We start from the raw sequence: 26,931 nt of genomic DNA, 5'->3' as shown, positions 1-26,931 counted from the left end.
GGGTCCCAGGAAGGCAGTAGGAATTCAGCGTGGTAGAAAAGCTGTGAAAGGTGCTTCCTAACGCATCCAGAAACATCCCATAGCATCTAGGTCAGATGTTTTCATGCTGGATCCCACATACTGCCATCAGGGATTGAATCTATCTCTTAGGGAGTGTTCAATTTTCCTGTCATCTGGGAGAAAGGAATTGGCTACAACCCCTGTAGGCTCTTGCATAATTCAGGATCTGGGGAAGGAATTGCCATCCCAAGTTGGGAGGAAAAGGGTCTCCTCTATGTCTGTCTCTGCCCTCAGTGAGGAGGCTACATGTGTGGGTTTGGTGTCCTCCTGTAAACATCATTGCCTGGCTCCTGACGAATCCCTCAAGGCTCTTTCTCATGCCGCAGGTGCTGTGTGCATACCTTCCTGTATCATACCTCCCAGCGACCCCGTCATACTGCCCGAAAACGTAACTGCTGAGACTATGGATCACCGTCTGCAGCCCACCAGAGTCCAGGTAAACGGGGAGGTGGGGGGTCCTCTAGCAGGGGGTTTGCTGGCAGCATAAAGGGGAGCTCCCCTCCTCTCTATCAGGTTTTTTTTTATAACCAAAATCTCTTTACTTTGTCTGAAGAAGGGTAAGACTTGGAAAGACAAGCAGCATAATGAGCTCAGGGCTGGCTGGCTCTCTCCAGGGAGCTGCCTAGGCTGCACGCTCTGGAGGTACCTGCTGTTCCCCATAACCATGTTCCAGTGTCCAGGTCCTCCTCCCTCCCACCACTCCTTTCTCCTCTTCCCTCCCCTGCGGATGCTACTGCACAGCCGCCGGCTCTTCCACCCCTAGGTTCAGCATAAGTTATCAGCTCATAGGCCAGCTTTCAAAGACTTGCAGGATACCTCAGCGAGCGAAGTTAAATGCAGGAATCCCACTGATTTTTCAGGATGTGCCACATGCCTAAACCTGTGAAGCTGCTGCTACTGTCAGCCAGTGTGCTGGGAGAGCAAAGGCCACCCCTGGCATGGTGTGAGCCTGGGTCACCGATAACCTGGCAGCAGAAATGCAACCCAGGCAGGCATCTCCCTGCCAGGGAGAAGGCAGGGCACTGTCAGCTGAAAGGTGTCTCTGGCTGCCAGGACCTTCTGGCCGGCCGGTTGCCTCTGCTTGCTGGAATGGGGGAGCCTTTCTCTCCCTATCTCTTACTCATTTTGTAGGCAAAACAGCTCAAATAGTTTGGATCCTCAAGGCACGACTTTCCCAAAAAGCAGCTCGGCCGGGATAGTATTTCTTAAAATAAAAACGAGATGCATAGGAAAGGAGGTGGAACAAAGAAAAGCAGTCTTCCCAGGGGCCAGTGCTCCCATCCAAATGCTTTCCCCTCCTCCTGGGAACCCACAGGAGGCCCAGCATCATGCCTGTGGATACTACTGTACGTCGCCTTGAATCAGACCCACGATGGATTGCTACCGGGGGGGTGAGGATGCCTGGGGCGTGTGGGATGGTTAAGCACGAGCCTTGGAAGGATTCCTTGCCTTTGAGGGATCGAATGGCTTGGCCCGTTGAGGCAGTGGTGTTCGGCTTCCCTTTCACCACCACTGTGGGCTTTCGTGCAAGGGAGGCATTTTGCAGAGAGGAGGAGGGGAGGGGAGGCGTTATTTTAAGAAGCAGCTCTCCCCCTTGCCAGGAGCTCTCTCCCTGGACCATCTTGTTTTCCTCTTTTCCCTGGCTCTTGCCTCTGCTCCCTGCTTTGCTCCTCCAAGCCTTCAACAGCTTGCAGTTCCCAGGAGCTGCCATGCTCCTGAGGTGATGGAGAGGATGGGGTGAACCACACAGGGAGCTGCAGAGGCCAGTTGGGGAGGGCATGGTCTCGTTTTGCTTTCAGCTCTGATTCATTGTACCCCACAGTCAAGCAGGTTTGTCCCTCTGCCTCTTATTTCCTCAGCCTGGAATATGAGTATATTAATATGAGCATGCTAAAATGCTATTCAAGTTGCACAACAACCAGATATGAATCACCCCAGTAGGACTAGGATGCAAACAGCCTCAGGGCTGAAGCAGGAGGCAGCTAGCTCAGCCAGCATCCTCAGCCTCTGCTCCATCTGACGGCAGTTCCCTCCGGCTCTGCCTTCCTCGCACTGCCTGGGGATGGCCAGGACCTCATCCTGCCCCAGCCCCATCACGGTCTCAACCGAACACGTAGTGAAAGGACCTGCAGCAGGTCTGTGTGGGAAGAGCTGCCCCATCCCCATGCCACCCAGGACTGCTGGAGCTGGTCTGCCTGATGCTGTGCATTTCAAGTGGGAGGCTAGGAGAAACATGCCCCTCTGTGCGAGTCCCGTGCTGTGAAGGGCATCCTAGGACACTTTCACAGGCCAGCCGTCGTTTTATGGGGCCTCAGATTTCAAAGTCTGCCTGAGCTTTACAAGGAGGAAATTGCTTGTGTGGTGGGGCTTTTCCTCCCCCTGTGTAATCATGAGTGCTCCCCACAAACCCCCGCTGAATGAGCGGGGGGCGCGTTCCAGCGCGGCGAAACTGAGCCCTTCACATCTTGCTCTTGTGTCCATTTGGCTGCAACAGCTGAGTTTGTGCCTCGTAAATACCAGCGATAACCTCAGCTCCACAAGTGAATGTGAGTCTGGTGTATCTGCTCCAGGCCAGGTCCGGGGAGGTGAGTCCTCCTGGGGCCCCAGCAGGGGTTGGTGAGGAAATTGATGCAGGCGCTGAGTGATGGCGGGCTGAGCCCCGCATCCTGTACAAGCAAGAAGCTGGTGAATCCGGCATCAGTGGCAGACTCCAACCTCGCATGGGCCTCAGCGGCTTCCTCCCAGCAGCAGCTCGTGGCCGAGTCAGCCACCATGAGGTGGTACTGCCAGCCAAACCCACTTCTTTGGTGGTCCCTGCCATTTCCCTTTGTCTCCCCCCAGGGGTTTATCTACATATACATACAAGTGTGTCTGTCTAGCCTCTGCCTTGAAGAAAGTGCCCTGGTTTGTGGGTGAACCAGGTGCAGCTGCCTTGGGTTTGATGCCCTTCAAAGGGTTTCCCACTGGGCGGAGGTGCAGGGATGTGCTGCTGTTCTGCACCACGATGACCAATGCAGTGTTGTGAGAGACCCTCCACCTCCATAAAGCATCGGTGGCTGTCGCCCTCCTTCTGCTGCCTCACCTAACAGCTCTTTTCTCCTTCTCTTCTCAGCATATCGTCTGCACGGGCCGGTTGCGGTGGTATCCAGACCCCTCTGTCATTCACTGCATCCAGTCGTGCGAGGTAAGCCACCCTGCCCACAGCAGGAGCCGCCTGCTCCTTGTAGGAGAGCTCCTGGCAGTGAAGACTCACTCCAGCACAAAGCCGGACAGCTTTGACTTTTGCTCCGAGCTGCGCCAGGGCTTGCTGGCTGAACAGAGAGACCAGAGCAAGCGTCCTTGGGTATGGTCCCCCCCAGCCAGGGCAATGCTGGGGAGCGAGAGCTGCAGAAAAACCCATTTCCTTCCCTGCCTACTTCTTGGCCAGCCTGGGAAGAATGTTCTAGCAAAAGGATTTCACTGGCAAGGGGTATCCCCAAAAAGTCCATGCTGACTCCAAGCCTGAATATTTCCTTAACCAGAACCGCAGTTCTAGAGTAACACGGATCCAGAAAAGCCCTGCGTGACTCACACGTCCAACCAAAACAACTAGGATTTCCAGCCTTGTACATGCAAAACAAACCACTCCTGAAGAATCTGCAGACAAAGAATTTCTTGCAGAAATTGGTTAGCCGCTCATTTCGCTTTGAATAATGACCAGGCAGGAGAAAATCATAGGCAGCTTGGAGTCAGTTCGCAAAGGAAATTAAAAATAGGCAGTCTTTGTCAAGCACTAGTTGTTATTATGATTGAGGATAAAAGGAAAAAGGGGGGGGGGCGGCGGTATTTTGGAATGTTGTATGTTGAAAATTTGGGATTTTTACCAAAAAGGAAAATGTAAATGAAGTTTGCACACCAAAAATAGCTTCGGGTTTTGCTGATTATTTTTTTTCTGTGCTCGTTTCAATGCAAATGATCGCTTTTGCTCCCCGGTTCTGCCTAGCTCAGCTCTTTGTCAGCTGAAGTGTGGGAGAAAAGGCAATGCTGCAGGGGGCACGTCCCCGGGAAGGAAATGTTATGGTCAACAGGTGGTGCAGCAGTTACTTCCCAAACTCGACAGCTGTGTTGTGTGTGTCTACTGCAAAGCAGGGGCTGCAAGCGTAGGGGAATGAGGCGCTGTTTGCTGGAGAGATGTCTGATGGTTGAGTACCAGAGCTTAGTGATGGATCCTCCGGTGCTTGGCTCTGGGGCAATGTGTTCAGAGTAGGAGGAGGTTATGTGCAGGAGCAATCCAGATGGTTTGGTGATGCTCTCTGTGGTTCTGCTAGCAAGGGAGAACTGTTCCCTATGCTCTCTGGGAGTTGTTCCTTCCCAAAAAGAAACAGATGGGGTGCGAGGTGCGCCTTCTTCCTTTCCTGCACAGCTTGGGTGACAGAAGGCCAACACAGGCATGAGGATGCTCCCTTAGGCTCAGGTACACTAGGCTGACCCCAGCCTTTACTCCTCCATGGTTCCTGCACCTCACCTTGGGTCTGTGTCTTCAGCAAGAGACCCTGTAGGGAATGATGAAAAATGCCACCTGAATTGTGTGTGTGTGTGTGTGCATGTGTGTGTGTGTGAGAGAGAGAGCGGGGGGGGGGGATCAGCTATCTGAAGCCCCAGAATCTCACAGTAACCATCACTGTCTTGTCACTGGCCACCCAAACGTGCTTATGGCCAACATGACCTCTTTCTGTTCCTGGATGCTGTCATCCCCTTTTACTCTTAGAAAGCAATCCTAAACAGCAGTTTTAGCACACAGGAGGTTAAGAAAGCAAAAAATATTGCTGTGTCCTACCAGAAGATGAAAAGTCCATGATCTTCATCACTCTTGTAGACTTTTTAATGCCTTTTCTGCTTTCAATTAATCTTTCATCAGGAATGTCCAAACAGTACATACTCTTCCAGCTGAGGTCTCACCAAAGCCCCTGTACAAAGCTTCCTTGTGCTGGAAATGTCTCTTTTGATAGGACCCAGGACTATCTCTGCTATTTGTGCAGTTGCATCAGTCTGGCAGCTCTGAGATATCCCGAGGTTAACAAGTACACCCAGACCTTTCTCTGCCTCCTTTGGTGCCAACCTATGAGCTCCAAGCTAACAGCAGATGTTTTACCATCGGTACAAGAGCTTGCCCTTCGATTTTATATGAGCGAATGTCATCCTGTTTCTCTCTCTAGTCCTTTGGGTCGTCTAACTATTTATCAGATATCCTGATCCTCCTTGGTGGAACAATGCCTTCTTCCTCGTTAGAAGTTTTATCAGCACAAGCCTATTTTTAAGGTCACAGTCACTCACTGTAGTACTAATGAAGATTAATCCTCAGATAGTTTCTTTCACCCTGATGCTCTCGTTTCTGATACAGCTCACAGCCACCTCCTTTCTGTCGTCCTCCTCCTCACTTCTCACGTATGTGTCTGGTTATTCTTTTCATTGAGTTTTCTTTTACAGTGCTGCAGGTTGTTAAGGTTGGACTGATAAGCCAAGTCTTCCTAGACAACTTTTTTCTCATGTGTTTTATAGTAGTCACTACACCATAAAGAGTAACTCTTACCAAAACCATCTCATTCAAAGTATCGCTCTGGGAGCTGCTGCTCGGCACTGGGAAGAAGGGAGATGTTACCATTCCCCCTGTTTGGCCACAGAAAATGCCCTGAATGTTCTTTCCACCTCATCTGTGCTGGCTTCCATCCTCATTCCTACTCTCCTCCTGCTTCCGTCCTCATGACCAAAGGCACTGCAGCTCTCAGAGGCCACTTACTGGGGACCCAACTTCTCGTGGGATGTGGGAACATCAGTCACCAAGGGCTGGATAAAGATGGAATATAACCTTTAATCCTTGCTGCATGGTGCTCCCCCCACCCCCCATCTCTTTTTTATGTTCTTCCCTTCATATACCTGCAAAAGAAATGTTCTGCCCCTGCAGAACATAGTCCCTGCTGGTGGTCTGACGTGGTTCAGCTTGACTTGTCATATCCGTGGGACATCTTAGTCCCAGGTTCCTCCTCATTTCACAGTAACCCCTCACTGGAGGCACCTCCTTTAGGAGCCCAGCCTCTGTTGTCTGCTGGGCAGTGAAATGCTGTTCCAATGGACTGTCCAGGTCACCTCAAGTCTGAGTCACCCATCTCCACTTGTAGAATGGAGACCGTTGTCCCTGTTTGCCTCCACTGTTGTCTCTCCGTTAACTGCTAAGTGTGTGTTGGACGAGGAAGTTTTCTCATCTGGACACTTCAGTGAAGGGAACAACCCTACGTAAGAGAAATCCAAGCCACCTGGCTGCTCGTACCATCTCTCCCTGATGGAGTCACTTCAGGCTGGGGCATGGGAGCAGTAGCCAAGGCTCAACCTTCCCAGCCCCAGCTGGAGCCCTGCCTTGCATTGGAAAGTTCAGGTCACTGTGCAATGGTGTTAGAGGGATTCTCGCTCATCTTTATTGTATGCTGGCAGCGGATCAGCCTGCCTGCTCATCCCTCTCGCTCCTCTCCCCACCTCCCTTCTCTTTCCATTAATCTGGTCATCCATCTGCCTCCCGGTCTCTCGCTGCGCCTTGCCAAGTTCCCCATCACTGGAGCAGGGAGGCACGTAGTTCCGTGAGGGAGGGAGGAATGCAAACCCTTCCAGGAGCCCGTCAGGAATACAAGTTAGCGCCGAGCACGCTTTGTTTCTCAAGGGCCAGAGGAACACCTAATCCCCTGCCATCAGTAGAAAAACAGATGGCAGCACCGGGGGAGGGGGCTTGGGCCTGGGTGGAGAGGGGAGTGGAGGAGGAGAGGAACCCCTCCTCACTGCTGTGGTTTGGGAGGAGGCAGTCATGGTCCTGGTGGTGTGCTCGGTTGCTGTGAGGGAGGTGTTTGTAACACCTGGGGCAGGTTCTCCCAAGCCATCCTGAGGTGATCACTCCTCAGCCATCCTTCTCCTGTGCCCAAGTGAGGCCATTGACTTCAGAGGAGGAGACAGTGTGTACTGTGATCCATTGGACTATTCCTGCCATGGTCCAAAATAGTCTATGCCTGAGTGTGGCTGTTATAGAGCATCTCCTAGTCTGTGCAACTCACTAGCTCTGCTCCCATCTATCTCCCACCACAGAAGGTCCTGTGGTTCACATTGTGGCTGTGATTTAGGTGAAAAAGTTAACTTACTTGATCTTCATCGTGTTTACCCAGTGTTACCACAGGATGGAGTAACCACCACCGTCCTGCTCAAATACGCTCAGAGGAAAGGCAGGCTGCTCTTGCAGTGATCAGGGTGAATCTGGGCAGGTTTTTTTGGGCATCCAATACATTTCACAACATGCTGACCTTGCTCCCACCTCCAGCTCTGTATCATCATTGCTTGCAGCTAGCAAAAGGTTAACTGCAAGGGATTCGAAGCAGCGTGTTTTGGACAGACCAGCTGGAGGCAGAGCTTCATGCTGATATGGTTGGAGCTGGACAAGAGCTACTACAGCTGCGGTCTGCCTCGTAGGGTAGCAATTCCTTCCTGATATGACTTGGTGCCTTCTCTGGTTGAGGTTGGCTTTGCTGTGCTGTGCTCTGAGCAGCCCTGCCTGTGTGCTGGGGGAACAGATGCTGGCTCTGCCTCACACCCTGGGTGAAGGAGGGCCATACTGGAAAGCTGTTGTGAGCATGAGCTACTAGGAATTTCCCAGGTCTTCCCCACATGAGGACAAGGTCTCACTGCCCTTGTGTGTGCTGCTGGTCATGTTATCATGAGCATAAAATACTAAACCATTCCCTGTTTGGTGGCTTTCCTGAGGTATTTACGGTGGAAATGATGCAATAGGGGTAGAAGTATGTTTGTGGTTGCAAGTTGTTCTTGAGTCTCTTGATCCAACAGGTAGTCAAGGACCCCAATGGATCCTTGGCTCTTTCCACCAGCATGCACAAAACCCTTGCTTGGCACATCTGCGGCTTGTGTCCAGCATTTGTCAGCCAGAATTAACCCCTTTGAAGGCACATGCAACAGGGATGGTGGGAAGCCTCATCTAACAGCGGGGTCCTGCGGTGCTTTAATGTGATGGGACACAGGGTGCAACTCGCTCCCTCGGCAAAGCACCGCAGCTGGGGTCTAGCTGCCTCTGCTCCTCACCTTCGGTGGGGCTGGGGCCCTTTGACTGTCCCTCCACCCAGACTTGGGGGGACTCTGATTTTGTACCACGGCAAAGCTCAGCACAGGAAACCAGGCAGAAACATGGATGCTGGTGGCATGATCTGTTCCAGGAAAGAGATCCTCTTCTGCTCTCCTGGGGCTTAAGGCAATGAGGGCTACATCACCCCAGATTCTCCAAGGAGACCCTCCAGAGCAACTAGGTAACACAGCATGGCCAGAATTTAGCCATCCTCTCGTGATGCTCACATCATCACTCTGTCTCATCTCTTGTCCCGGTGGGAGCATTTCATGACACCTTTATCCAGTCTGCACTCTTCGGCTGTCTGGCTTTGAAAATGCAGAGAAGATCCTACTGGAAGTGACTGCTGCTCTAGCAAGCGGGCAAGAGGCAGACACTGTGACTGCTATTCCTTCAAGTGTCTCACCAAAGCCAAAGTCTAAAGCCCATGTGATCCAGGTGACCAAACAGGACTCGATGAGTTGTCCTAGATTCTGGTACATTCAAATTTTGGATAGTATGTGACATGCTGGCCTCCACATGTCAAGAGGACACAGTGGAGTTGGAAAGAGCAATCAAAATTATGAAGGGGATGCCACAGCTGCCCTTCAAGGAGACTCTAAATCAGCTGGGACACTTCAGTCTGGAGAGCAGAATGCTGGAGGTTTATCAAATCGCAGAGCTGCTGGGTAAGATGAATGCAGAAACCCCTGACATGGGGTTTGTTTCAAACAGGTGAAGGGAAGTGCTTTGGACACAGTGAGACTCTGGCTGCCCTGTGAGGCTGCAGGGACGAGTAGCAGCTTCAAATTCAAAAAGGGATTAAACAAATTAGTGGACATCGGGGCCACAAACAGATACCGAAAGGACCAGGCAGAGCTGTACCTTCCACCATGCTTAGTGCAGCAAGGACAGACAGTGGGGGAGCACAAGGAGTGTGGACTGCAGGTAGCAGTCATTTTGGATCAGACCTGGCCCCGACTGGTGAAAGCAAAGCCCTTAATGCTGGGGAAGTGGAAGGCAGGATGGGGAGCTCTCTAAATACCTGCTGGGTACGTTTTCATGCTGATCTTGGCATGAGCAGCACAGGCTGCTTAGCGTGCGATACAGCCTTCCAGGGGATGAGCCCAAAGAAATCTGTTCCTCTTCCAAAAATCTCAGTTGAAGCATACTTTTCCCAAAGTGTGAGGAGATCTCTGTCCCCTGCACACATGTAGAGTGGGATTACAGAAACCTTATTTTCTTAAGAAACGAAGCAGAGGGAAATAAATCGAAGACACAACAGCATGGTGCAAGGACATGGGACAGGCACAACTCTCCTGCCTGCAGGGACAGGCTTACAGAGCCCCAGAAGATGGGGTCCTTTTGGCACGGGTAGGACCACAGCATCCAGGCACACCACCAGTGGTAGTGGAGACCCAAAGGGGTGGAAGCAGCCTCAGCTCTCCCAAGCCTTACTGTGCAGGCTGGCTGGCACCTGGGATGCCCTGACCTATGGCTACTTCTCTGCCTCTGCAGCACAGGTGCCACCCCTCCATCCCTGTCCACGTCCCACTTTCCCCTCTCCTGGAGGTCACAGTTGTGCAGTCAGTGACACAGAGTGAGTGGAAAGCCACTGAAAGCACCCGCTGAAATAAAAATCAATGAGTCGCTTCTGATAATAAACAAACATCCCCAAGCACAGCCCAGCCAACTGCTCTTCCAACACGAATATTCATTCCCCTTCAGCTCCTTCATCCCTCGTACATTGTTTTTCTTTCTGTTTAAGATCTGTAACAAGAACTTGGCAGAAACCAGATACAAGTGGGTCAGGAGGCCCTTGTGGTTTTCAGGGCTTGTTTTCCATAACCCGTTCTATCCTGCAACATATTTTGCACAAATGGCTTGGCAGGAGATCTAATCCATGGCAGCGGGCGAGCTGCTGAGGGCAGGATTGCAGGCTGGTGCTCGTGGCATTGAAGTCCTGGCTTCTCTCATGTGTGCAGCAGCAGTCCTGGGAATGGTGAGTGCTGGGGACCTATCTCCGGGAGCCACCATGCTTGCCAGGAGCATCTTCCTCTGCTCCCCTTCACTTGTTCTTTCCTGCTTCTGTTTTAATTCTCCTGTTAGAACTGAGATCAAGGTGTAAAAAGGGCAAGGCTAAGGACCCCACCATGAACAAGTCATGAACACACATGCTTTTGTGGAAGCAAAGAACCACTCTGGTGTGATGTTCATCTACACCAGCTTTCCATCTCTTTCTTCTACAAAGACCTTTCCAGATCGCTGTCTGCCGAGACGAGGGGGCCCTGAGGCACAGAGCAGGACAGGGATAAAGGACTGCATCCCCATTTTGGTAGCCCAAAGTGCCACATACTCCCTTCTGCAGCAGAAGTGTGCCCAAGCCAAATCCTGGCCTGGGACACAGAAGCACTTTCAGACACCATGAAGGCAAGGACCTGCTCTCCCAGTATGGTCATCTACAGCAGTACTCGGGCCGGAGAACAAGCAGCAGTCTACCTCTGTACTCTCCATCCCCCTTCGGACACTGATTCTCTCCAAACTCGATTGAGACTGATTAAAACAGGGCCCAGATATGTCAGGAAACCAATGTCTAAGGGGCTCCCTCTGTCCTGAAGAACACCTACAGCTGCAGACCAAGCTGCTGGGAGCGGGGCTGTTGTTGCCTTTGGCATGGCACTACAAGTGATGGCACGCAGGCTGAAACCAGACAGCAGGATGCTGCCTTCCAGTCTGTCACCTCTTCCTTGAAGCGTTCCTTTGGGTATATGGAATACTTTCTCGAGCAACAAGCCTCTGTTTTCTCAGTGATGCATGAGGAGAAGGATGTTGGAGCTGAAGCAGATGTTCCTGAAGATCTGAGATGTGATGGAAATTGTCTGCGTGCTGAGCTGATGAGTGAGTGGCTTGGGGACACTAGCAAGCTCAGAAACAATTGGCATTTCTCCATTTTGCTTTCTGGCTGCATCTGAGGTGACGGGGTAGGCCCACGATGTCTCCAAGCAAGCCATCCTCCAGGCATGTGGCTCCAAGAGTCAGCTGCCATGGTTCAAAAGGAGTGGAAGGATGGCTCAGCACAGAAAGTGGGAGACACAAAAATGGTAGATGAAGCACTGGGTCTGTAGGAATTTGTTTCTCTTTTCTTCAGGACACTTGGTCTGGGGTGCCTCTTGCCAGATTCTAGAGCTCTCTTCCCCTGAGCAGCGCTTGCCTCGCCTCTCTCGATGCGATGGGCCAGGTAGAGCTCGCTCGCTGCTCAGAGTGGCTCAGAGCAGCCAGGCATCCCAAAAAGCTTTTTGAGCAGAAGCCAGCCCTGCTCCTTCTCTGTCCCTCTCCGTGTTTTTCAGAGCTGATTTCCTCCTTTCGTGCCGGAGAGCCTCAGGAAAGAGAGAGGGAAAGTGAATGTGCTTGGGGTGTTGGGGGGGGGGGGGGGGGGGGGAGAGGGGAGAAAGAAAAAAAATAAAAGACACGCTGCAACAGAGCAAGGGCCAAGAAAAATATTTAATCCAAACAATGAACATTGTCGTTTCCTCCCACAGTCTGCATTCCCAGTCAACTTCCCTGGGCAAGCAGGGGGAGCCAAGAATGGCCGGGCTCTCTGCCTCACCAGCATGAGTGTGTGTGTGTGTGCAAGGAAAGGGATGTGTCCTGGGGACACTGTGCTATAGCATCACCTCAACTAGCTCCTGCCATGTCTGTGGCTGAAGGGACTGACACCGGCCCCAGTTTTCTGTACGGAAACAATGGGTTTGGAGTGATGTTGGAGGGATGCGGGTAGGGATGGGAGTGGGAATTTCCATGGACCCAAGCGGGGGTGCTGGATGCATAGGGGTTTTAAGTGAACCAGACTTTTAACAAAGCTTTGGGTACCTACCCTTCAAGTCCTCCCAGGGATCTCCCAGAGCTTTCTGAAATATCTTGGCTAGTGGCTGGAGTGGGAAGGAAGGAAAGGCATCCGGCAGGGAGAAGCTGCCCCCTGCCTGTCCCTGGCCAAGGGCTGCTGCAGCCTCTTGGTGCTGTCTTTTCCCCACACCCCCCTGCCTGCTCCCCCCTCCCATGTGCAGCAGCTTGCACCTGGGACCTGGCTTCTCTTGCACGTCTCAGACCCCTGAAGCTGCAGGGGTCTCCAGCCCTGGGGCAACTCAAGGTTCATGTCCTGCGGTTCTGTGAGCCCTGGTTTGGACTGACAGCCCTCTGCCAGTAAGTGGGCTGGGGTTTCCAGCTGTGCTTGGTGAGATCCTGGCCCTGGCTACTACAACCTTCTCATTTCTGGTGCTGGGTACATGCTGATGCCTTTGGGGGCTTGCTTTTGAAGACCTTGCAAGGCTCCTGGAAGAACCATGTGCACAGCAAAGGGAGACATTCCCCCAGCAGTGGTTTATCGCCCAGCCACATCCCTGTCTCCTCCAGTTAATTCCACCACTAATGACTCATCCATCTCAAGAGCAGAATTAACAGCAATGAAGCTGATGCACAAGATGTGGGTCTGATGGTGGCCGCAGCAGCTTTCCCAGGGCTGTTCCATGCAGACATGATGGTTCCCCTGTTCCTCTGAGGCTGCTTGGAAAGCGACAGCTGGGAAGGATGAAGATACCTGCACCTCCTCAGCTGCAGGGTTGTATGTGGTTGTCTCAGTATGAAAATGGTCCAAAGTCAATGCCCAAAATACTGACATCCAAAGGCAAGGATGAAAGGACAGCAAAATCCATGCTGACTTAGAAGCAGCACAAAAGCAAACTATGCACCCTACTTGGGTGAGATCAGCACAGTTGCAAAGCTCGGGGACCTGCACAGACTTCCAAAGGCTGGGGGGAAATATTTTGCTTATTAAGGCTGGACTTGATCCCCTGAAACTGGGATCTGGGCTTTCTCTAGCTACGGGCAGATTGGAATTGCAAGCACTCTCCACCCCAATGGCAGTGCAGGAGAGTCTGTCAGCTCATGCTGACATGGTTGCACAATTGGCCAGGTGCATGCTGAATTATTTTTTTCCCCCCCCACCCTTCTCTGAAGCATCTGGAACTGGTCATCGCCAAAAGCAAGGTACTGGGCCTTCAGGTCTGCTCAGCCAGAGCAAAACCCACATTCCTGGGAAATAATGTTCACCAAATGCCCGTGACACAGCACCAAAATATGTGTGATACTGATGGCATCTGTGATTTATTCTTCATGCTTTATCTTTCACTCACTCCGTTGCACCCTTTCATGCTCTTTTGCAGGGAATAACCTACATATAAGGTGGATTTAAAGAAAAGTGTCTGGACCTGCCCCCTCACTGATGGCACTGGGGGCTCCCCGCCAGGCAGGATGGCAGCCCCGGGGAGGGACCAGCCAGCTTGGCCTCGGGGACTCTGCAGGGACAGTGGAAAAACACTGCATAGACACTGCTCCCTGCATGGCATCTCCCAGCAGCCTCAAAAGAAACTTTGCCACGAGCCCTCTGAGAGGCTTCTGCCTGGGATGTGGTGGGATATAACTAATCCTTTCTCACATCCCTCTTTTGCCTACAATATTTTTCCCTCTTTTTTTTTTTTTAATTTAACTTTTTCTCTTTTAATCTGTGCCTATCCCAGCGTTGAGAGCATGTGGTTTTTTAGCCTATTTAAATTGCCAAGCACTTGATTCGTGGTTACTATTTTTATGCCGGCAGCGCTGGGCTCAGGCCTGGTGGTGCCAGCTGCTGCAGCTCCACGTGCTAACACATGCCCTGATGAAGCTCCCGTCTGAATAAACAAGGAAGATGGATGGCGTGAGCAGGGAGATTCGCTGACACAGCCCAGCTCCCGGGCTGCCTCAGTGGCACATCACCTCGCCGAGCAGCTCCTGTCACTTAACACGGTGTGGAGCAGTTGTAGCCATCACCTTCTTTGTTTTTTTCCCAGTTTCTGAGAGCCGTTTCAAGGAGCACTCTCTCCCCTCTGCGCTAGAGGTTGCACATTCTGGTGGCTGAAACCCAGCTGGCCATTTCCCTGCCTGTTCCATTGCCTTTGCCTGGCATGGTTGGGCATTGGTGTTTTCTTCTGTCCTGCCACCACCTTAAAACATCATCAGGTGTTGCTGCAAGTTACCAGCATGGTCAAACCTCCCTTCTACCACCGCTGGCATTGCTTCCTGCAGAGCCACGTGGCTCAAGTGCAGAGTTTGTACGGGTTTTCCTCTCACATCACGTGCTCTTAGTACATTGCATTGCCCATGTCCTCCCTTGCCATGGCTCTTGCAAAACCAAAATGAGACTGATGCAAGCATGAGGGTGCTTGTGCCCTCAAGGGTGACCCGCCAGCACCTTACTTTGCTCTTTTTGCTTGCAAAGGTGAACCAGCTGGAGATTCTTGACAAGGTAAAGCAACGGGAGTCACTGTATTCTCCAGGCACTGAGCAAGGAGCAGGGACAGCAGTCCCCAAACCCTGCACCTGGCTCTTTTGAGCCTTGAATCCAATTAGTCATTTTTTATTTTCCCCTCATATGTTTTTCCAATGTAATTTGGAGCATGAGCTGTTAAGTTTCCCCAACAAGTGTTGCCATAGAAGCCTGTATTTGTTTAGGGTGGGGTACGGGCTCCGGCGGGTTGAGAGGAGGGGGCAATTAGCCCTAATACGTGTAGAGAGAAAATGAGAGCCTCTCCTTCCCCATCCTGTCCCTGCCTCTGTCATCCCCCCACCTTGCACGCAAGATCTGGAAATTGTTTCAGACCTGTGCAGTTGGGATGGGCAAACCTCCCCATAATTATATGGAAACTACCGAAGCAGCGGGTGTTGTTTTGCCAGTGACTCATGACATATGGAGCAAAGCTCAAGGAAAAACTCCACGGTGTGGACTGCTGCAAAGGCAAATCACACCCAGAAGAGCTCTTCCCTGCCAGCCGCCCTGGCCGGTCCCCTGCCTGCATCCCTGTACCGGCCAGCCCCAGCATCCCTGCCCTGGCCCTCCCGGCGCTCAAAGCTGCCTGTCGCTCAGCGACCTTCTTTGATAACCATCTTTTAAGACCCACTGATGCTTTTCAATGGAAAAGGAGCGTTAACCCTGCTGTCTTGGTGAAATTGCACCTTGGTGTCGTCTAGACGTGTTTTGCGATAGCAATGATGGGAGCCAAATCCCTTCTTGTTTCTGAGTGAGCTACCTAACCCAGCTGTGCCTCAGTTTCCCAGCTGCAGGAAGGTGCATTTTTTCTTCTTCTCTTGTGAGATCTTCCAGGCAAATGCAGTCTCTCTGTGGCTGCCTGTATTTGGTGTGGGGACTGTGGTGCTGATAGCACAGACTCACTCAGTGGTTTGCCACAATTCCTGCTGCTACTTCCTATAGTGACATTAGCCTGCATTGAGCCCTTTTCTGTTCCTTGTGAGTCATGATGACAAAAAGCCACATCAGTTCCTTGGTTTTGGCATGGCTTTTTTGCGTGAATTATTGGCATTATCACCCATCCCGCCTGCTGGCTTCAGCACAGTGGATGGCAGGGCTGTTGCGGTGTGGTGACATTTTTTCAGCTGGCTGTCGTTGGGTTTAGGGGTGCTACAGGCAAGTGTCCATCAAAGGCTGGGTCTGGGTATTTTCTGAAGTCCAGTAGTCATTAGGGACCACCAGATCCAATGAAACTGGTCAGCTGCTTCCATGGGCAAAGGGGTGGCCAGGTTTCCTCCAAGAGCCCTTTCTGATGACAGCACTCCTCCTGGAGGTTGGCCATGGTTGCTGGGCCAGTAGCTACCATCACAGAGCCTGGAGCAGGAGAAGCATTTCATTACTAATCACTTGGTTAATGAATGGCCTCCCCATTCTGCTAGCACGCTCGGTTGTTGCTTGGCACTGATAATGAGTATCTGTGATAAATAAACCTCGGCTGCAGATCATTCTCGACAGTTCATTGCAAGTGCTTCACATGCACGTTGTTTGGCTGCACCAGTTGCACAGCATTATTTCTCAGCCCTCGTTGGCTGCTTCTCAGCCCCAGTTGCTTGTTTCTCTTTGATCGGATGACTCATGTAACTAAACAACAATCAAATGGATTTCTGAATGGCTGCTCGTGCCATTTAACATTTCTGGACACAAAGCTATTCTCCTGCAATAGCTTTCTATGTCTGTGTTAGAGCTCTCAGTAAAGAAGGCTTGTTAGCGATGGAGCATTTATCTGAGCTACACCAAAGCAAGCTGGGCTCTGCAAATCCCCAGTTGTCCCAGCAGACCCAACAGTGACTCACAGGAGAGCAGCAAAGGGCACCGGGCTGTGCCACGCGAAGAGGAGCCACCATTATTTTGGCAATGCAAAATCCACCCCCACTCAACCATGTGATTTCCTTACAGAGGGTGAGATTTGAGCCACAAAGAAGAGAAATGAGGAGGAAGATGGCCATGGCTGAAGCTGGAAGGTGGCCATGTTGCCAGTATTTCTGGTTACCAGTAGGCTGGTGCCCTCTCTGCTCAACCCAGAGTTGGATTTTGCCCGCAGGGAGCTAGTGCTTAATGAAGATCCCTTCTGTTTGTCCCAGATGGTCACCAGATAAGCAGCTTTGTAGTCTGGCCTGGCAAGGTTAGGTGGAGCCAAGTGCTGTGGACAGACCTGGAGCCTCCAATGGAGAGTCTCAAGGAATGTGGGGACATTTTCCTTGGAGTCAGAGCCGAAGAAAGAGCATTCTAGAAAAGTTTTAGTCCTTGCGAGCAGCACTTGCCGATGCTTGGCTTGGCTTGGCTTGGCTTGAGTGCAAGTACTTCTGGAAGACTCCTCACTTTGCTGAACCTTTCTCGTAGTCCAAGGGAGATAAAGCATCTGCCTTCCTGAGACTGATCCTCTAGCAGAAGATGTTCTATTGATCCTCGTAACAGCCTCTCTGTACTTAGCTGCCCAAGCCAGGCCACCAAGCTCAGCTTCAGAGCCAAGCTCTTTGGGAGGAGGGGTGTTGGAGAGAAGAGTTGGGTCAGCTTTTTGGAGAGCCCTGCCCCAGCTGCGAACGTGCAGAGAGCTGGATTAAAGTGGGGACACATGAGAGTGGTGTGAGCAGGTGGATGAGCAGATGAGGGAGTGAACGGATTCCTAGTTGGTGGCAATGGACTCCATGGAGAAGCACTGAATGAGATGGGAATGGGGACTTGTGGCATTCAGGCTCTAGCGATTCTGCTTTCTTGCTTCCTGACACAATTCCCCAGTCCTCGGCAATCCTGCAGCCTTCCGAGCACCCACTACTCCATACACACCAGCCGGGATACCAGTCTTCTAGTGACCTTTAGCTTTGAAGAGGGGGTTGTGTATGATGGAGCTGGGCCTTGCTGGGCCCTCTTGGGATCTCTGCTTTTGGGGGCAACCTTATGCTTTTGAACAACCCTTTCACCAAAGACTCATTTCTCTGCCTAGCCCTTCCAAGCAGACGGCTGGTGTGACACCATCAACAACCGGGCATACTGCCAGTATGACGGGGGTGACTGCTGCTCCTCCACACTGTCCTCCAGGAAGGTAAGTGAGCATCTTCTGTGGCACTGGCCAGGGTTTAGGATTGAGTGGTGACTGCTAGCTATGCTCTTTGGCTTTGCTGGCCGTGGAACCGAGCCTGCAATGCAATTCTCCCACGAATGGAGAACAAACCCATGATTTTAAACCAAAGCCAGCTGAAGCTGATAGACATCATCCCACTGATCAACAACGGGGTTTGAACTTGGGCCAGCGGCACTGAAAGCTCAGCCCAGCTCCCACTGAGGTTCACAGGATTCCCTCTCATTTTGGGAAATGAGTCCCAGAGAAATTACTTCCATAGGATGTAGTGCTAGCCACGGTGAGTCAGAAGTCACCTTGTCATATAATTGAGCAATCTCAGGGGATCTGGGGGATGGTCCATTGGCGTCCGCTGTGGGCTGTCTTTCCCTTCCAATTCTCCTGGGGAGTGAAGGAGGGAGGAATATTGTGGAGGGAGAAATTTGGCGTTGGGGTTACACAGACCCTTCTTTGTCTCCCATCACAACCTCCCCTCCCACCTAACTTGCTATCCAGTACTCACAGCCCATCCTTCCTAAGCATATCCAACAGCAAAACAAATCACAGGGCATGAGATAATTTCTCACTGCAAAAATATGTGAATTTGGATCTTCTCATCTTTGTTGTGGAGCTTGAATCATTTTTCCTTTCATCACACATACACACACAGAGAAAAGGAAAAATAAAATCCTGGGAAGATCCAGTTGAGATAGGAGAGAAAAGGCTTAACACCCAAGTGATGAGTGAAACCCCCATAGTGATATCATGACATCTCAGAGCAAGGCACGGCTCTCAGGAGGTCTGAGATAGCTGGATCTCTGGACAAAATAAAGGACAGGTTTGCAGCGGAAGGCGGGAGGATTCAGTCCCATGGCTCTCAGGAGACCCAGACCCAGCTCATGCTCCCCACAGGTCCCAGATCTCCTGTGGCACAAGCCACCAGCACGTCTCTGTTAAGGCAGATGCAAGAATATGCAGTTTAAACACCAAAAACCCACTCCAGCTCTCACTGACCCAGGCTGTGAAAACTCAAATGTGCTTCCACAGTAAGAAAAACTGCTGGCTCTGAGCCTGGTGTGTATAAAACCTCTGGAGGGAACTATTTTCTCAGCTCCCATGGCTCATGACTGGGCAACTGTTAACTAGGAGCCAGAAGCTCTGCTGGTGCCCTCCCACCTTGCTCTGCTGCCACCAGCTAAGGTGACATAAGTTTGCTCAGCCACATATGGTTGTTGTGTAGAAAAAGCAATGTGCAATGAGCCTCTCTACCCACATGGTATGTCTCAAAGCAGCACAGCTTGTGGGTGGCCCTAGACGGACCCACTGCCTGCCCCACTGAAGGCCATTCCTGCTCAAGCAGCCTCCAGCCTGCCTGGGTTTTCTTGATCCATAGTGCAGAAGAACCCCATGCATCTACCCTGGCTCCTACATCAGGTAGTATGGAGGCCAGCCTTAGCAGCTGGGAGCTTGGTTGCTTTCCTCCAGGAGCTGCAGAAGATGAGCCTATGCTACCTTCATGCTTTGCTGAGCCTTGAAGAGCCACAAGTAGCTTGAAGGACAGGTCCATGGGCTTGGACATGGGCAAGGGGGGCTTTCTAACAGCCGCTGAAGTAAAATTGACATCTAGAGGTGCCTTATCACTGCCAGCCTTAGTCCAAACATCTCACACCCACCAGGGGAGGCTTCTCCCCAGGGTTTGACATTTGGGGCACAAGACTCAAGCTGATCCTCGGCTGCAAAATTTGAAACACAAGTGAACAAAAAGGAAAAGGCTAAAAGGAAAACTCAGCCGGGGACAGCTTGTATCAGAGCCCATTTCTCTGTGAGCGTGGAGCCTGGCAGCCTCCACAATACCAACAACATCAAGGCGCAGCCCAAAGTGTCTGTCTGTCCATACCAGGGTGGAGGGGGCTTGCAGGGGCATAGGGGTGCCAGGGGCCAGGGATCTCAAAGCAGAGGCTTACATCTCCCTTCGGTCCTCCCAGGTGATCCCGTTTGCTGCTGACTGTGACCAGGACGAATGCACGTGCCGTGACCCGGCTGCCGAGGAGAACCAGTAGCAGCACCACGAAGGGCCTCTCTCGGTCAGGCGAGTGCCGGAGGAGCGAAGGGGCAGCAACGGGGGCTGCTGGGGAACGGCGGGGTGCAAGGGGGCAGCAGGCGTAAGGAAGAGCAGGGCAGGGGGTTGGTGACTGCACACAAAGGGGCCGAGGTGAGGCCACCGAGCAGCCAGCGTGCTGTGGCATGAGAGGGCAGGCACATGGCGGTCCCCTCCCCATCGCTGCTCCCTCCCAAACCCAACCGGGACACAGGGGTCCGATGCGCATTTGAGGGGCTCAGCCAGCGATGCAGCACTGCCTCAGCTGTGGGCTGGGAGCCCTGGTGCTGCCATGGACATCTGTCCTGGTCTGGTGTCTGGGTGTCTGTCTTTGCTCTGGATTTGGTCATTATTCACCCCCCTTCTGCTGTACAGGCTTCTTTTAGCAAGGTCGAGGTAGTTGTGATCTCTCTGCAAATATTTAAACTTAATTATATATATATACACATATATATAATATATATATAAATATATATTATATTTTCTTTGCTTTTGATGAAGCTGAGAAAGGATATCCTTTGTCACACACTCATGCTGCTGTGAAGTACAAACCATTGGGAAAAGTGCAGGTCGGGGAGGAGGAGCAGGGAATTCCCCCTTCCTTGCTGAGAGGGAGCTGGAAGGAGGACAGAGAGAGAAGCCAAACACCCAGGCTGCGCCAGGAGAGAGCTCCGCAGGAAGGCGGAATGGAGGCTGTGACCTCAGGGTGCTCTTGGCATCTTGCAGGCACCAAGTTTTTGCCCTTGGGATTTGCCGATGCTTTGCCTTGCTCTGCTTAGGGTCCTGGGTCAGGATTTTGAGGCTGAGGAGAAACGCTGATGTTGCCCTTACATCGCCCCGGTGAGCACGGCAGATTCAGTGAGCGCTGCTGGGCACCACAGATGCCCATCACCTATTATTTCAGAGCCCTCTGGGAAGGGTTATGTGTCCATGGGGATGTCTGCATGGCCAGTAGGAGCAGATACGCAATGATCCCTCTCTGCCTCACTCCCCCTGGCCCACCGTGTATCCAACTAGGTGAGGGATATAGTGGGCAATGAAGAGTAGCTGTGTGATGCTCTGAATGAAGGATGATGAGGTGGTCCTTCTTTTCTTTCCCCATGTGTCCTTTCCAAACATGAGCTTCAACAGTGTTTTCAGCAGTTCTCAGCAGAGACCAGACCCTGTAACGCAAGGAAAGACAGGACCCGAACAACCTGTCAGGAGACTTTGAGCATCATCTTTTCCCATTAAGATTTTCCTTATTACAATCTACAGTGGACATACAGTTGCTGACTTTCACGAATCTCTTGCTCACGTAGGCATGAAGTGAAAATTTACTTCTAGCCCCAAAGAAGCTCAGCTAGAAGCTTTGGCCCCCATAGTTAATTCCCAGAAGTTCAGTTTGGCAGCCTGAACCCAGCCCCACAGAGGCAACGGTTAGCGAAGGTGCCCGGCTCCAGCTGGGATTATGGCTGATGGTTTTGAGCTGCTAAGAAGCAGAAAGAGGAAAACAGAGAAGGGGCCACCGAGCAGGAGCAGGGACCGCGGTGTCCCCGGGGGCAGCTGCAGGATGGGACCAAGAGCCCCAGGGATGCCCGGCTGCCTCCTCCCGCCCGGGCTGTGCCGGGCTCCCCGCCAGGGTTTGGCCGGTGCAGGAGTGATGGAGAGAGGGTGACACGGTGTGGAGAGACCGGGGATTTTCAAGGCATCCTCTGGCTTCTGCTAGCTCCCCCGCCAGCCCTTTTGTCAGGCAGCTCCCGAAGTTATGTTTCGCTGTAGGACATGAGTAGGGACATCTCTGTGCCTGGATACACCACCAGCATCCAGGCAGGAGATGCCTTGTCCTTCTCCAAGACTTTTCCTCATCCCAAGTGTCCCTATCGCCGCATGGCATGCCACCTCCTGCCTGCCCTGGTCTAGGTAGGGATGCGGAGGGTGTGTGGCAATGGGCCCCATCTCCTCTTGCAGCAGGGACACGTGGACATTTCTGTTCCTGTCATGTCCAAGTGACAACACCCCGGGGTTTTCACCTAAACACACTGTCAGTTTGGCTGACAGCTGTAATTTTTTGACAGACGTTCACTTTTCAATCAAAAAAACACGCTCAAACAACCCAAGGAAATGAAAAAAACCCCCCAAATCCAAAGCTCTTTGTGAGATACTCTTCTAGCCCCGATGTCCCCAGGAGGTGCAGCCCATCCTGCTCCAGGAGTGCAGGGAAGGGGACAGCCAGGGGTCCCGGCACAGTGGGAGCAGGGGGCATGGCAGCCCCCAGCAGGGTGAGGTGATGGGGACGTGGGATGAGGGTGAGACACAGAGGGAGAAATCTGTCCCAGCACCTGCCATGCCAAACCCTTCCGTGCCTGGTGTCAGCATTTCCTGGATGAATGTGTATTTATATGCCAAATTTTTACCCTTTTGGCATGAAAATCCTGGTCTCAGCAATGGCTCGTCCCTGTTTATGAGTGGGTGCAGGAAAGGGACTGTGGCCCATGGACAGGGGGACTGGGGGTGGCCAGAGGCGCTGGCTTGGCTGGTAGACATTTGTGCTTCTCATGAACAGATAGCTTCTACATACTGAAATATTGTTCTTCTATAGCGACACTGAGCGGTTTTTGTCCCCATTAGGGTTTTATTCACAACGGAGGCTGCTGCTATTTTTATTTTTTTGTATTTGATAATTATTTTTTATAAAAATCTATGAAAAATAAATAATCTTCTCATCCTCAACGTCTTTTGCTTCCTTGCTTCACCCAAAGTGTGGCCGGACTGGGGGAGGGAGGTGGTTCTGCTGGTCCCAGCACCCTTGGTCCTGCATGCCCTCCCCTGCCCCAAACTGCAGACCCTCCCAGCACTGTCCCAGCCCAGTGGGAGAGCTCCTTTGGGGTTAGAGCTGGGACACACACACCCCCCTCCAATGCCCTCCCTCTTCAAGGTTGCCACCCATGTAGCTTTTATTATGCCACCAGCTGCAAGGATACTTTTGCAGATGGTCTTCTGCTGGTTATGCCACAAACTGGTCCATTATCCACCACTTTCTGTTAATTAACTCACCTTAAAGGTAGGGAAAGTGTGTGTGTACTCACACACCACCTCCCTGGGGACAGGGAGCAGAGGGCGGCTCACACTAGAGCTAGAGAGACATGTCATGCGGCACCCTGGCAAGAGAATTAAAACCTAAGACAATCAAAAAAGATGCTTAAAGATACACAAATGGCAGCTAACAAAATCCAGGCTATATTTCTAACAGACCAGTTCTGGGGCCATTTGAAGCCTCTCCCCCCATCAGACAGCGCAAGATAGTCCCTCAAGGAGCCCCTTTGCTGTTTTGCAGCTCAGCACAGGGTTTGAAAGGGCCAAAGCCATGATAGGAGCTATTTCTCTTTCCTTTGCCGTCTGCCTCACTTGCAAGCAGAGAAGAAGGTGAGTCACAGCTGAGCAAGTGGAAAGTTTGGAAAGGACTGAAAAATAGAAGCACCTGCAGTGGGTTGGGGGGCTGCTAGATCCCAAGGGGGCAATTCCAAGGCTATGGAAAGCGATGAAATCCTGATTTTCCTCCTGTGGGGCTGACACAAGCACATCGAGGGCCCCAGAGAGGAGCAATGGGCTGAGAAAATGGAAGGAAAAGCCCCTAGCACGGGGTGCCTGGTGCTGCGCTGGAGGCTGGACAGGGAGCACCTGGGGATGCACGGCACAGCCGTCCTTCCTTGCCGCGGCCAGGGTGCCTGTCGTGTCGCTGGCAATCAGAGCCATACGTACCCAGCCTTAATTGACACAAGCTGAGGGGCTTTGGGTTTGCGTTGCTGCTGGAAGCAAGTGAGGCCCCAGCAAGCCCTTGGTCCTTCTGGCTGCCTGCACCGAAGATGGGGATGCCAGGCAGGGCTGTGGGCACTGCCTTCAGTGCTGGCCCTTGCACCGTGTCCAGGGGGTCAGGGCCTGGACGGAGATGCCCAGAATCAAAGAGGAGCTATATTCCTACTAGGGACAATCAACTCATCCTGAGTCTCCCTCCTCCTCGTCTTTGATTTCCCTTGCCCTGTCTTAAAATCCCACTCCCTTGCCTTTCAGCCATCTCTGATGGCCATGTGCCTCCTTTTGCTCTGCACCAGCCTCTTCTTCGCTTCTGGTCTTTGCATGGACTGTCCCATCACTCCCCGGAGGAGGAACAGCATCTCCTGGTGACATTGGCTGTCCTCTCTGGGGCAAAGCTCCCCAAATCATGCACTTCCACCGGGGCCAGCTTATTTCCCATGAAGGACAGAGCATTAAGGGGCTCTACAGCCCCAAGCAACCAGGACCTCAGTTGTATGTCTTGCATGTAAAACAAAAAGAGCAGCTGCCTGCAGCAGTAGCCAAGTGAGGGCTGTTTTGCCATCCCATTCTCTCCTTTCTGCCAGACACCCAGCCTCAAGGCAAAAGACGCCAAGATGATGAGGACACAAGGTTGAGCAGGGCGGCGGCTCTTTCAGCAACACAAACTGGATCTGAAGAACTTTGTCTTATGTTGCCGTTATGATGGAGGAGACGACGCAGTCAGTCATTAAGAAATAAGTCAGTGATCAGGACCATGGGGACATGGTACCTTGTGTGCATAGGCTTCAGTGGTGCCTCCTCATTCATGCATGTGTTGAAATGCAGCAAATCCTGCTGGTACCTGCTTTCTGAGGATGAACAGGGACTGTTGGCCAAGAGTAACCCTTCCACCATGTGCACATATTACCAAATCTTTTCTAAAAAGCTGCCATCGTGTTAGTGATGCATCCCTTACAGTCCACTCCACCCTTTTTGGGGTGGCTTTCTCCAAACTCCCATCACTTGCAAGCCAGATAACCCCTGAGGATATCTGGCTCTGGTGAAGGTGCAATGAGCCAGCTGTGTCAAGATCTTCTTACCCAGCAGCTCAGGCTTGCCACCACGTGCCCTGCTGCCACACAGCCCCTGTCCTCCTCCTTCTATTCCTTCTCCTCCTGCCTTGTTCCACAGCCATGGGTTATTGTGCAATGAGCCAGTGGCAGCCACAGCACTTAACTGCACGGAAAATAGCGGAAGGAAAGTATTGGGTGTATTTTTAGCTTATTTTCCTGCAATTTAGCAGTGGGAAGCGAAAAAAAAAAATCAAGTTGTTCCATGAAACTTAATGAAGTCTGGTTTCCTATGGATTTGTGCGCTATAGCCCCTAAATTCCCCCTCTCCCGTGTCCTCCCAGGCATCCTGTCTGCCCACCCACAGTAATCCCCGGCTCTCCCCGGGTCTCCCACCCATCTGGCAGGGCAAGTGGCAACACACACCGGGCTTGGCCATGGGACCAGCCCCTACAAGTCCCGATGGCCTGTGCGCTAGGCACAGCATGCACTGTAAGTGACTTTTAAGGCACCCTTTGCAGCTCTCACCTCTGTTCGGGCACTGATTTTCACATCACTTGTAGGACATTCATATTTGTAATGCCACTAGTCAAAAGTCTGCCAGATGGACCAGGAAGTTCTCAGGGGGTGGTTGACCACCAGACAGCACCATCCCATCCACCTCATATACTAAAAAACAGGCTAAAAGGAGGTTTTTTGGACTCTGCTTCCAAATTCCCGGCATCTGCAGAGGTTTGCAAAGCAAGGACTGAGAGCCCCTTGCCAAGGATGTCTAAACACAGTCTTTCCTCCAAAACCTGAAGGTGCCTGCAGGCATGTGCACCTTCCCATGCCTGGCAGAGCAGGTCGGCAAGGCAGGACCCAGCTCCGGCTGTGTGTACTGAGTGGCTTGGGACTTGGCTAACCCTCTGGGCAGATGGGCTAATGCTAAACTTGTGTGAGGACGCACGCGTGTTCAAAAGCTGGGAGTGTTTCATCCGCTACCAAAAGATGACATCAACTGGACCAAAACTATAAACAAACACTCCAGTTTGCCAGAGCCACAGATTACTAACAGCTCCGTTTAATAGTCAGTTAAATTATCATCTGGAGTTTTACATAGTGTTACAATGAAAGTTTTGTTGTTGTTGTTGTTGTTGTTGCCATTGTTTAAAACCTTTTTTTTTTTTTAAAGTAATCTGGAAGGGTTTTATGTTTCTTGCCACATGGCTATCCCACCCTAAAGCACCCTACTTTCAATCTACAGTAGTAAAACGTCACATTAGAGTTTTAATAGAACATCAAGGAACATGAATTGTAGCCATCTTTGTAAAGAAAAGGACCAAACCATCTTTATATGTTAAATAACTCCACGACAAGTAAAAGGTAGTAATGCTATTACAGGGGACGGGTGCAGCAAAGAAAAGATAATGACCCAGAGGTTCATCTCAAGTTAATGACTGCTCATTAATTCAGAAATAAAACAAGAAGAGAGGGCAGGGGGGCTCAGGAGGTTGCAGAAATAGATGGAAAACGGTGTCTTCTCCAGCCTTTGTGTGGTTGGCAGCATGGGAAAAACCAGGAGTCCGAGAGAAAATACTATGCAGACCCAACAGTAGGACCCTGTGGCAGATGCAGATGGTGTCAGCTCTGCAGGGAAGGGGACACCTTGGGGGTTGCCTGCAGCTGTTTTGGGTGAGCAAGCCCTATGCAATACATCTCACCCAAGGCTAGGTCTTCAGCCATGGTGCAACCCCCTGCCCAGGTCTGAGCTCCCACGGCAGGCTGCTGGCAGCTGTCTGAGATGGGCTCATGTCTTAGTTGAGACATTTTGGCAAGAAGATCCAGGTTTGGGCAAAATTCTGACTTGCAAAGCCAAAGTGAGGAAACGAAGGGAGCCTTCACAAAGCCAGGACCATCATGAAAATGGACCCGCAGACATGCCATGCCAGCAGGATCTGCCGGCACAGTGGGTGCAGCAACACCATGGCAGTCAACCAGGCAGAGCACAGCCCCACCAGCAGACTGCGTGGTCCGTCACGGGATGGGGATGCCGAGTCCCATCCAACAGTGCAAGGGTGCTGCTGAAGGACTTTGGATGTGTGGCTTTCCCCTCACCCTCCACGATGGTCCATCTCCCAGCCCATGGGGAAGCTGGTGCTGAGGGAGCAGAGTCCAGCTCAGCCAGCAGATGATACTGTGGGGTTGAAGGGCTTTGAAATGTGAGCGCAGAAGCAGAACAGAAATATCTGCAGAGCCACAGAGCAAATCTTGAGGCTGGATGAAAAAGTAACCTAGGCAGGTGTGAATGCATGAGGTGTCCAGGGTTCTCCTGGCAGCGTCGCAGCGAATGGCCGGCAGACTGCACTGCTC

General features: G+C 51.8%; 1 protein-coding gene across 1 annotated transcript in view; it reads left to right on the top strand.

The window, feature by feature from the left end:
- The window catches only part of PAPPA2 (pappalysin 2), a 96,507-nt gene extending 73,643 nt beyond the window's left edge, over positions 1 to 22,864 (top strand). The window contains exons 19-22 of the mRNA XM_056356672.1: positions 387 to 496; positions 3,173 to 3,244; positions 17,524 to 17,622; positions 19,623 to 22,864. Coding sequence (XP_056212647.1) covers positions 387 to 496; positions 3,173 to 3,244; positions 17,524 to 17,622; positions 19,623 to 19,697 — 356 coding nt within the window. The 3' untranslated portion in view covers positions 19,698 to 22,864. The remainder of the gene's footprint in view (positions 1 to 386; positions 497 to 3,172; positions 3,245 to 17,523; positions 17,623 to 19,622) is intronic.
- Positions 22,865 to 26,931: the final 4,067 nt, after the last annotated feature.

The sequence above is a fragment of the Falco biarmicus genome, chromosome 11 (assembly GCF_023638135.1).
Source record: "Falco biarmicus isolate bFalBia1 chromosome 11, bFalBia1.pri, whole genome shotgun sequence".
NCBI classification, from domain to species: Eukaryota; Metazoa; Chordata; class Aves; order Falconiformes; family Falconidae; genus Falco; species Falco biarmicus.
The sequence above is the reverse complement of the archived record's forward strand: the minus strand, read 5'-3'. Positions and strand labels throughout refer to the sequence as shown.